Consider the following 12,196-nt stretch of genomic DNA (forward strand, 5'->3'; position numbering starts at 1 on the left):
GAGGTGGAACCATGCCCTAAAGAACAGCCAGAGAGGTGGAACCATTGGACATTTCCCAGAAAGGCTCATTTCGACAGCAACAGCCAGCCTATCACGACTTGCAAAATATCACCCTTCTTCTTGTCACCCTTCTTCACACCTGCTTCCTGGAAGTCTCAAATGGGGGAAAAGAACTAGGTTAGGCCAGCATTTGGAAAAAGACCTGTCCTATCAGTATCACAATGCATTCAGCCAAGACTGACTTCAAAGAATATCTTAAACCTTTACATGGAAGAGAAGGTTAAAGAATTTTGTTGCAAAATCCATTAATTTTAAATGAAAGATCATGATCTGTCAGAATATCGGTTTATTTATTTTTTGTTCGTGTTTTGTATTAAAAAACAATTATTTAACCAGGCAAGTTAGTTAAGAACAAATTCTTATTTACAGTGACGGCCTACACCGGCCAAACCCGGATGACGCTGGGCCAATTGTGCGCCGCCCTATAGAACTCCCAATCACGGACGGTTGTGATACAGCCTGGATTGGAACCAGGGTGTCTGTAGTGACGCCTCTAGCACTGAGATGCAGTGCCTGAGACCACTGCGCCACTCGGAAGCCCTGAGTATCTGTTACAGCGGTGCACTTTGCAAATGACAACTTAAGGGATGTTGAGTTTTGATCAATATTTCAGGAGGAGCAAGCCAGCTGGATTTTCCATAGCTAACTGAGAAGTGGTAGGCAGCTGGAGGGGATCGTTCTCAAACAGGAGAAATGATGAGAGGAGAGAGATACACAGTGAAATGTGAAATCTACACCAAGCACTACACAAAACACTGACTGCTAAGAATAAGCAGGCAGACTTCAGTGCAAACTTGCCTTACAGCTGTTTATTATTCAAACATTAGATCAGGAGTGTCAAACTCAGTCATTTCCATGGGGGGCCCAGTGTCTGCTGGTTTTTCCTTTCAATTAAGACCTAGACAACCAGGTGAGGGGAGATCCTTACTAAACAGTAACCTAATTTCATCAAGTACAAGGGAACAGCGAAAGCCCAGAGACACTCTGCCCTCCGAGGAATGAGTTTGAAAAGTGCATTAAATGAACAACAAACTGTGCGGAGAATGAGGTGATGAGAGGGAGACTGGATAAAGGCAGATAAATACTACAAGAGGGAGACCGGTTTGAGGACAGTAAATACACCTTTATTGACCACAAATAGGCTATTGTTGACAAAGAGTGAGGAAGAATTCTAAAAGACTGATAAAACAGAGAGATGAGGAAGCGTCCATCTTTAGTGATACTCTCTGGCATCACACACACAGTTCTCCAAAAACAAAAACCTTTCCATCATCGCTGTGGCTTTAGGTCTCTTCCTCCATTTCATAACTGGCCTCCGAAATAGTGAATTCAGAAGGGACACAAATCACATCATCATATAAAGATTCATAGCCTTCACTGTGACATTGTGATTCACCCCCTCTATTCTTCACTGTGACGTTGTGATTCACCCCCTCTATCCTTCACTGTGACGTTGTGATTCACCCCCCTCTTCCTTCACTGTGACGTTGTGATTCACCCCCCTCTATCCTTCACTGTGACGTTGTGGTTCACCCCCCTCTTCCTTCACTGTGACGTTGTGATTCACCCCCCTCTATCCTTCACTGTGACGTTGTGGTTCACCCCCCTCTATCCTTCACTGTGACGTTGTGGTTCACCCCCCTCTATCCTTCATTGTGACGTTGTGGTTCACCCCCCTCTATCCTTCACTGTGACGTTGAGGTTCACCCCCCTCTATCCTTCATTGTGATGTTGTGGTTCACCCCCCTCTATCCTTCACTGTGACTGCATGGGCACACAGGACATGGCCAATAACTGGCATAAATTCCACTGCCATGCAGCCACTTGTGCCCTCTATTCCCAGCCTAGGGGCAGACACTGGGCAGCCTCTCTAATCTGCATTGTCTACCACACAAATCCACTCCCCACTGGGCCCCAGTAAGTAATATAACTGTATATGAATCCAGTCTCCACTGGGCCCCAGTAAGTAATAACTGTATATGAATCCACTCCCCACTGGGCCCCAGTAAGTAATAACTGTATATGAATCCAGTCCCCACTGGGCCCCAGTAAGTAATAACTGTATATAAATCCACTCCCCACTGGGCCCCAGTAAGTAATAACTGTATATGAATCCACTCCCCACTGGGCCCCAGTAAGTAATAACTGTATATGAATCCAGTCTCCACTGGGCCCCAGTAAGTAATAGCTGTATATGAATCCAGTCTCCACTGGGCCCCAGTAAATAATAACTGTATATGAATCCACTCCCCACTGGGCCCCAGTAAGTAATAACTGTATATGAATCCAGTCTCCACTGGGCCCCAGTAAGTAATAGCTGTATATGAATCCAGTCTCCACTGGGCCCCAGTAAGTAATAACTGTATATGAATCCAGTCTCCACTGGGCCCCAGTAAATAATAACTGTATATGAATCCAGTCTCCACTGGGCCCCAGTAAGTAATAACTGCATATGAATCCAGTCTCCACTGGGCCCCAGTAAGTAATAACTGTATATGAATCCACTCCCCACTGGGCCCCAGTAAATAATAACTGTATATGAATCCAGTCTCCACTGGGCCCCAGTAAGTAATAACTGTATATGAATCCAGTCTCCACTGGGCCCCAGTAAATAATAACTGTATATGAATCCAGTTTCCACTGGGCCCCAGTAAGTAATAACTGTATATGCATTGTCCTGTTCACCCAGTTTCTTAATCCCTGTAAACAGTCTAGACAGTGGAACCTCTTTAGCATATGGACCCCCATATGCCCTCCTCCCTCACTACTAGGCTGCTAGCTGGGGCTTGTTCACCCACCAAGGCACCACTCCAGGACTCCTTTCTAATCAAATCTAAAGAGATCGAGCCAGGGCTTTTCACGCCAGCCCGCTGAAGTCCAATTGAAACGGTCTGTTCAATACAATTTGGACCCTGAGGAAGTGGGCACTTCCGAGAGACTTAATGGTCATCAAAATGTAAATGCCTTCCATGTCAGCAGGAGGGGATGAAGCCTGTGTGAGAGGAAGGAGTCATACTGGTTTGAGGGGGAAGGAACTAGCCTTACCCATAAAAATACATGGGTCACGGACTGTCTGAAACTCAAACATTGTGGGTTGACTGTACGTGTGTGTCTGTTGTGGTTGCTGATGCATCCTGAGTAGCATCCAGCTAACAAACTCATGGATGGCTGATGACTGCATCTCCCTAATGGAGCCCTGGAGGCAGGCAGGCAGTGTGTGCGTGTGCGTGTGTTTTCCCAGCTCCTGGATGAGAGAAAGCGATGACAGCGAGAGCAGCGGGCGGGATAAATTGAGCCACACAGCCACTCATAGGTGACCTTACCTCAGCACTGTCCAATGAAAAGGCCCCTGAGACTGTGCTCTGCATCATAGGGGGAGGAGGGAAAAGCTCAGCCAGCTGCTACACAACAAGAAAGAGGGCGCTTTTATCTCCATGTCCTGCTGTTCATCTAACACACACTATTGTTAGCCTCTACAGATGATTTGACCTTCTCCTACAGATTATTATCCCTTCAAGCACTGGCCTTTATCAGCCTCATCTCTCCCATCTTTGTCCCATTCCTCTTATCTGTCCTCTCCTTTATTAGCCTAGGATCTGGTCATAGGTTAGATTGGAGGGGTGCAGCGTGCCGCCCGGTCCGCCCAGTGAGGGGGGTCCAGGTGGTTAACCCACTGTGGGGAGCTGTTGTAATACTGATCCACCGAACACAGTGAGGCTCTGGTTTGTTTCACACCAGGTTATACTAAAGGAGGGATTCCACAGCGAGGTAGACACACAGGTTGACACACACACATTGCTGAAGAGATCTGATAGTCTATGCATGGAGACATGAAGCACCATGTGAACTGTAGACTACATAACATGTGTATACAACAACCTCCAGAGATCAGGTTACCTGCCTGCTAGGCCTGGGAAATGCCAGGGACCTCACCATACCATATTATCACCATACTTAGGTGCCGATAGCATATGTTACGCCATTCTCATGATTCTATATTTGATACTGTGATTTTTATTGCGATTTCGATGTTGCTCGCCATATGTCTGCTGCAGAGGGACGAGGGAGAGACACGAGAACTGCTTTTGATCAGTCAGGGAAATAAAAGTGCTGAAAACATGTCTTACTATTTAAAAAGAAGATGACAAACTATGAAGGAAACACACTGGAGTTTTAGTGCAGGTACAGCCAAGTAGCGCAAAAGTAACATTGTGATATTGTCAAAACAATACGATATTTTGTCAAAAGTAATATCCCGATATACAGGTGAATGAAGGTGAAAGCAATGATCCCTTATTGATTTCACCAGTTAAATCCACTTCAAATCAGTGTAGATGAAGGGGAGAAGACGGGTTAAAGAAGGATTTTTAAGCCTTGGGACAATTGAGACACAGATTGTGTGTGTGTGTGCCATTCAGAAGGTGAATGGGCAAGACAAAAGATTTAAGTGGTATGGAGGTAGGTGCCAGGTGCACCGGTTTGTGTCAAGAACTGCAACGCTGCTGGGTTTTCCACGCTCAACAGTTTCCCGTGTGTATCAACAATGGTCTACCACCCAAAGGACATGCAGCCAACTTGGCACAACTGTGGGAAGCATTGGAGTCAACATGGGCCAGCATCCCTGTGGAACGCTTTCGACACCTTGTAGAGTCCAGGCCCTGAGGAACTGAGGCAGTTATGAAGGGAAAAGGGGTGTTCCTAATGTTTTGTACACTCAGGGATAGTGGGGAGGCCAGAGATCATGTTCCCTGCCTGGTGGGGAGGCCAGAGATCATGTTCCCTGTCTACCTGGTGGGGAGGCCAGAGATCATGTTACCTGTCTACCTGGTGGGGAGGCCAGAGATCATGTTCCCTGTCTGCCTGGTGGGGAGGCCAGAGATCATGTTCCCTGTCTGCCTGGTGGGGAGGCCAGAGATCATGTTCCCTGTCTGCCTGGTGGGGAGGCCAGAGATCATGTTCCCTGTCTGCCTGGTGGGGAGGCCAGAGATCATGTTCCCTGTCTGCCTGGTGGGGAGGCCAGAGATCATGTTCCCTGTCTGCCTGGTGGGGAGGCCAGAGATCATGTTCCCTGTCTGCCTGGTGGGGAGGCCAGAGATCATGTTCCCTGTCTGCCTGGTGGGGAGACCAGAGATCATGTTCCCTGCCTGGTGGGGAGGCCAGAGATCATGTTCCCTGTCTGCCTGGTGGGGAGGCCAGAGATCATGTTCCCTGTCTGCCTGGTGGGGAGGCCAGAGATCATGTTACCTGTCTGCCTGGTGGGGAGGCCAGAGATCATGTTCCCTGTCTGCCTGGTGGGGAGGCCAGAGATAATGTTACCTGCCTGTCTGGTGAGGAGCATAAATGTCCCTGAAGGAATCTCAGCATGTGTCAGAAGCATGTTAGCATCAACCATGTCACAAACAGGACCTATGCTTCGTGGTAACAATCATCTCTAGCGACCTCAATGCATAGACTGAGGTAGGAAACACAGTCTGACATTTATGGAGTACAAACTGCAAAGTCCTTTCCTTCCAGATGATGGCATCCTGATGATTCATTGATTGATCATTCTAAAGAGTAGCCATGTTTCAGTATGACAAAGACCATGATGCTGACTAACTGAGAACATTACTGAACCAGCCACTTGGTGCCAACAGAACAATGCAAAACTGGTCAGCAAAAACAAAGAAAGTATTATTTTACTGGGAAACAGAACATTGTGTCAGTTCCTTCCTCACCTCAGCAGTCAGAATGTGGGGGAGAGCAGTGTGATGCAGTGCTGTACTGCTGTCTGGGGATGGATGTGATTTAGCAGGAACAAATGCAGCAGAATACAGAGGTCAGGGTATGCAGAGTCTGAAATGACACATTTTACATTGACATTTTAGTCATTTAGCAGACGCTCTTATCGGGAGTGATTGGGGTTAAGTGCCTTGCTCAAGGGCACATTGATAGATGTTTCACCTCGTCTGCTCCGGGATTTGAACCAGCAACCTTTCAGTTACTGGCCCAACACTCTTAACAGCTAGGCTACCTGCCTGCCGCCGCCGACACCCTATATTGTGCACTACGTTTGACCAGTGTCCCTGATCAAACGTAGTGCACTAATATGGAGAAAATAGGGTGTCCGTGACATCAGCATCCTTCAGCAGTACAACTCTGTAAAACCTGCACATACACACCATGGTTGCATAACGGACTAAAAACACTTTAAAAAGGCACCCCCCACTTATTATTACAGCCAGGACATCAGTCAGCCAGGACATCAGTCAGCCAGGACATCAGTCAGCCAGGACATCAGTCAGCCATCACAGGCATTACATAACTGCTCTTTTGTTCTGTGTGCAATCTCATCCTCTTTTCCTCTCCCTCACAGCCCCATCTCTCCCTCACAGCCCCATCTCTCCCTCACAGCCCCATCTCTCCCTCACTCTTCCTCCCGTATCGCTCTCTCTGGATCACTGTTTCTGTCTCTCTTCCCTCTCCCTCAATCCCTTTCTGTTTCTCTCCACCTCCCTCCATCACTCTCCCTAGATATCAGTCATTCTGTCGGGAGTGACAGTTGTCCTGGCTGGGTTTGAAAGATAAAGGAAGTGTGACGTAGCAGTTTTCAGAGTGGATTTGCCATCTGTCAGACAAGTGTTCGGTGAGATGTCATTCAAGGATCCTGAAAACGACAGCCAGGCTCTAATCCCAACCAACCTGATCTACAATCCAACCACATGTTTACAAACATGATGCTGGTTTCTCCATCAGAAGAGCATTTGGTCATCTGACATGTTTAGAGAACTAGAATCTCTGTCAGAATGTTCCAGGCTACTGTGACAGAGCTAGCCTTCTCTAAGATAATTCTAATATATAATATAATCACATGGCCGACAACATTTGGCAAACAAAACAAGCATACATGGTAACAACTGGACTTAATAAAACAGCCAGGAGAAAAGCAACCAGTCTCAGAACATATGATACAGCCCTAAATCATATCAAAGTGTATAGGTGAAATGGGCCGAACACAACAGGTGTAGACTTTACAGTGAAATGCTTACGTACAAGCCCTTCCCAACCAGTTAGTTTCATGGTACTTCTGGAGTATTGGCGGAGCCCCAGACCAACAGTGGTCCTGACTGATCTTGTTCAAACCAGTCCTCAGCTCCTACTACTGACCATCAAGCCAGGAGAGAAGAACATCCGCTCAACCCACACACTCCAATCAGTACCATTAACCTGGCCAATGCTGATCCAGTGCCAACAGCACTCGAGGACCAAAGAAATGTCCCCCTGCCCAGACCACACTCCGCTTCTCAGTTCCTCCATTCAGGAGGCCCACTCCAGCCAGTTCCTTTGTACCTCTGACAGGACAGGTCCAGGTACTAGAGAGCAAGTCCCGGCAGGTAGCCACCCTCCCCTCACTGTGTCCAGAGGGTACATGTAGGACACACACACACAGTCAGTGATGGAGGTGGGATAACCCTTGCCTCAGTCAGTCACACACCCACACACTGCTCACACCCACCGCATACACCTTTTGTTGTTAACAGCTATGCTACCTCAATGTGTGACACTTTCCGCTTGCTCATCTTTGCTGCTGGCTCCAACATCAGTGGAAAGTGGGTCAACAACACCTGGCTGTCTGGCAAGTCCTCCCTAACTCCCCACCTCCCTACCCTACCTACCGCACAGCACCCATTTCTATGCAAATGAACAGTCTATACAGTGAATGAGAGAAGCCAGTTGCCATTCTCACCAACAACAACAATAATAGTCCTTCACTACAATACTGCTGGACATTTCATCAGTCAATCAATAGAGTAAAAAAAGCAGTAGCCATGAGTCACGATATGATGACGCCATTATAACAGGACAATGTATTATCAAGGGGGTCATGCGATAATGCATGTCACTCCTTCTAGTACATAGTGGTAGCCCAACATCTGCCCAGCTGTGTGGGAAGTTTGAAAAGCAGATCGTCGGAGCTTCCCCTCATGTAGTTCTGCATGCAAGTTATTCAAATGATAAGCTACTGATTGTTATGCGAGTGTCATACAGCTGGGCTAAGTGCTTGTTGAAACAGCTCAATAGAGAAATCAATTGTTGATTGACAATCAGGGAACCAAGGCCTATACATTCATTCATTCAACATAGCAGCTCTGGCATGATGTAACCATATTAAAATGATACACCACTCCGACATCACAGCAGTAAACAGATTTGAGAGGATTAGAGAGTGCAGAGCAAAACATGTTATGGTGATGTACCGATGTCACATGTAGCGACGGCTACATGCACCCCTACTGCCTTACCTTCAATGGCGATGACATGTTCTCGAATCTGATTCTGCAGGATGGGCTCTTCCACGCGCTCCAGCAGTTCATATATGGAGTAGATGTTTGGATGGACGGATTCGAACCTCTGGATCTCAGACCGAATGGCAGCCGAGTTTGCAAGGTGCTGCTGATAGTTCATTTTGCGCGTCGTTTCTGTTCTTGCACTTTCACGACTGTTAACGAGTTGACTGGTCTGGTCAAATGGTGTGGTCCTCAGCACAATATTGTGGGTGAGGCACGCCAAATCATTTGTCGATAGCTAGCTACTTGATTAAAAATGTGGCTTGAAATGAAACAGCAGTTACTTGTCAGTGAGTCCATGTAGCTAGCTGGCTATCCGTGAGTCCAAACAACCGACCCGGGCTCTCCTGATTCGAAATCCTGGAGGAGTGACAGTAGTAGTCGGCTGAGCAACGCTTCCCCATATCCTTGCTCCGTCCCTCGCGGAGTGTGGAAGTAAAAACCCTATTCACGAATATTAGCGTGTGTATGAATAGTAGCAATCCAGCAAACAGGTACTGCAGTCATGTCATAACTCTCAAACGCTGGAAAGGTTTGAAAACGCTTGCTAAATAGGCCCTTTGGCATTTGCTAACTCGGTAGCTAGCAGTAGCTAACGTCCAAGCCGGGGACAAAACTCTGAATTTCTCAAACCCCTATCATTCTCTCCTTACACCGACCAATCTGTTTGAGCTTTTCTTCACAAACATGCAAATAAACCAATGTAGTTATGTACCCATGCAAACCTGCCAAAAGCAATCTACATAACTAGCTAAATAGTTACTAATCGTGGCTGGATGTGTGTTCTGCGCAGCCAAGTCCTCGTTCGTTGTTTTGTTTAGCGTGCAAAAGCAGGCGCAAAACTCCCCCCACAGTCCGGGTTTGGTCCAAACACTGGGCGCATGCAGTTGCCGAAAATTCCAAGACACAATACAAATGTGGCTACTTATTGCGATGAGAGCAATATATATTTTACAGATTGCTCTAGTTGATCGGCAAACATAGGTGCTTTCCCCTTCCTCTTGGGTAGAAATCCATCCCGTCTGTATCATTGGACGTCATTCCCTGAACGTTTCCTTCTGGAAAACGTCCGCTGCAACCCATAGACTTAGATAGACATCGCATCATTGTATCTGTCATATTATGGCATCTGTGAGAGCACAGGCAGAGCCATTGCGTCCAGCTCTATTTCGAAGTAGTTCATTTTCTTATTCTACTACTTCTATGAGTTGGCAAACAAACTGAACGGGTGCATACTGCCACCTGGAGTGTGTTGTTTTAACAGGTATAAAGTCAGGGTTAGCGATTTATTGCCACCTGCATTTATGGAATGTTTTCACGCGGGTATAATTCATCGGCTGATCCCTCCTGGTGACCTGGATTAACACATAGGAAGTCCCACCCAGTTGACTTCATTAAAATGGTGAAAGTCCTCAATGGCAATGCCCATGCTAAAATAGGCATTTGGGCAAGGATAGTTCATTTGGGCACAAGAGTTTTCAATCTATCTCTATGGCGGCAAGCATATAACGCATTGGCTGGTTCAGAGGCGTCGCGTTCTTGAATGTACTTATTGCGCAGAGGCTGCGCATCTGTTTCTCGGCATTTGAAGAATGTTCACTCACATGTACAGTATATGCCAATATATAACATTAATTTAGCCATATATATGGAGCTCTAAGGTATTCATATTTCAGAAGAGATACATTTGGCTTGAAAATTAGTGGAATATAGCGTAGCATCTGCATAAACAAGCAAAGATCATACATGATTACACTAAAAACTACAAATTTTTATTGCTATATTTTATTGATTGATTTGAAATGTTAAATATTTACATATTTCCTTTGATTAATTGACTTATTTATACACAACCTCGTTATCAGAAAGATAATACTCCTTAGTTCCACCATAGAAATATTGATCCCATCTATAAAAATCTAGAAACAGTACAGAGACCTTGAGTCGATTGATATCTTAGTTCAATGCCCCTCACTCATCCCCGAGGCTGCCTCCTCATTTATATTTACATAGGATATATCCAACATTTCAGATTCCTGACATGAAAAGTTCAGCGGTCCTCTTCAATCTGTCCAGCCGGGCACTGTTTCCCCATCCACCATTAAGTAATGGACGATGCCAGCTCTCTTCTTCCCACTGCTCAAAGCCTTGATGCAGCATTCATGGTCTGCCACCGTGAAGTGTGTCTCTGTTCCGTCATCCACAAACTCTCCCTATAGCCGACAATTAGAGACGGTACATAAATATCCATAAAGGACTGGAATGACTAAAGTATGGACCAAAACATTAGTGAATCATGTTAAACCAGAACCTTGGCCTATGTATGTATGCAACATACATGGACACAATAACTTCACATTCAATTCCATATGAGGTTGAAAAAGTACCTCGGTCTCCATTTTCTGCCCATTGAACCATACATCCATTGTGTCCTTTTCTGTTGAAACCATACAGTAGTAATTTAGTATATTATTAGTATTGCTTGCATCATATTTTTCACCATAGGCCTACAGGACAGATGCACCATGCAGTGCATTGGAATGATTGCTAGTGATTTACCGGTGTGCATTACACATCCACAAGAGCATCATAACATCACACAGTGCAGAGTTCCCTGCTTTGTTTATTCATGTCACATGGAGCTTTCTGCTATAGGCTACAAAGGACAGTGTCCCTTCCAATCAGGTTGCTCGCATGGCTTAAAATAGCCAACCCAAAAGTGTTCCCCTAAATAGATTATACTCCTCAGAACAGCGCTGACCTGCATGTTGCCTTACACACAGCCAACTATGTTTTTATAGACTTTTTAGAATAGACAGTGGAGCTGGAATTGACACTGAAATATTGCTCAATGCTCATAGGAAAGAACATGCTTCTTGTTTTTTGAGCCTTACCAAGGACAATCCTGCAGTCAACACCATCCACTTGCAGCACCCACGTCTTAGTGACTTTGGATCTGTTATCTATGAACTTCTGGAGACTCTTGCCATCAATCTCCAAGGTGTACTCGTAGGTAAAGCCACTGATAGCCTCAATGTTTACTGTTGCTTTTGTTTCCATGCCTCCCACTGTGAAGGTCTCCTTTCCAACCAGTTTGAACATCCAATCTCTTCTGAGCACCTCCTGAGGAAGAAAGCAAATCAGACAGCCATAGGCCTTCTGTACATAGCTCTGACTACACAATAACACATTAGAGATTTTAAGAAGGAATACGTTTCAGGGCCTACGTACCTGTCCATTGATCCAAACAACCCTCTTCCCTGTCGCCGTGCCGTGTTCAAACTCAATCCTGTAAACCCCATCGCTTAACGCCACCTCCCAGATACCAACAACATCTCCGGCCATCATCTTGACTGACCTTGCAGGGGTATAAAGCCTGTAGGGCTAACTGGAAATGATTATATATGTCCCATCGACGCTATCCTCGTTTCAAACCAAGGTTGTAGTTCAAATCTCATCCTATAGGCAGTTATTAAGCGATGTTAGCCCCTGTGTCCGTCAAACTGTCCTGGATCTGCTCTGCTCTGCTTTGCCTGCTCAGCAACAAGTGCAAACTGCAATACTGTAAGAGGCTTATTGCTGCAAAACCTCTTTCAATCCAATTACTGCCAGAGGTAATTTGAATGTGAGACTTCTACAGTGAATGACTATACCTTCTTGAGCCAGGCCTAGGTGATGCCTATACCTTCTTTAGACAGGCCTAGGTTAAATATATCACACACACAATTAGCAAACTAATCAACAAATGAATCACACATTTGTGATCAAACATACAGTATAAAGAAAGCGTCTTTATTAAGGATCTTTCT

The 12,196-nt window shown here is 45.8% G+C and overlaps 2 protein-coding genes across 4 annotated transcripts in view; both read right to left on the reverse strand.

The window, feature by feature from the left end:
* LOC110528752 (arf-GAP with GTPase, ANK repeat and PH domain-containing protein 1) overlaps positions 1 to 9,616 on the reverse strand; it is a 282,636-nt gene extending 273,020 nt beyond the window's left edge. For 2 of the 3 annotated variants that reach the window (XM_036951835.1, XM_036951834.1), the window contains exon 1: positions 8,343 to 9,615. In XM_036951835.1, coding sequence (XP_036807730.1) covers positions 8,343 to 8,505 — 163 coding nt within the window. In that variant the 5' untranslated portion in view covers positions 8,506 to 9,615. Of the gene's footprint in view, positions 1 to 8,342 lie in introns of all 3 variants that reach the window. The other variant, XM_036951836.1, reaches the window with a different exon arrangement.
* A 553-nt stretch (positions 9,617 to 10,169) lies between these two features.
* LOC110495629 (fas apoptotic inhibitory molecule 1-like) lies at positions 10,170 to 12,117 on the reverse strand. Its single transcript, XM_021570964.2, has 4 exons — positions 11,619 to 12,117; positions 11,282 to 11,510; positions 10,775 to 10,824; positions 10,170 to 10,600 (listed from the first exon to the last, which is right to left on the reverse strand). Exons 1-4 carry the CDS (start codon positions 11,733 to 11,735, stop codon positions 10,451 to 10,453), a joined length of 546 nt encoding a protein of 181 aa, XP_021426639.2. The 5' UTR covers positions 11,736 to 12,117; the 3' UTR covers positions 10,170 to 10,450.
* Between the last annotated feature and the right edge of the window lie 79 nt (positions 12,118 to 12,196).

This window comes from Oncorhynchus mykiss, chromosome 18, assembly GCF_013265735.2.
Source record: "Oncorhynchus mykiss isolate Arlee chromosome 18, USDA_OmykA_1.1, whole genome shotgun sequence".
NCBI classification, from domain to species: domain Eukaryota; kingdom Metazoa; phylum Chordata; class Actinopteri; order Salmoniformes; family Salmonidae; genus Oncorhynchus; species Oncorhynchus mykiss.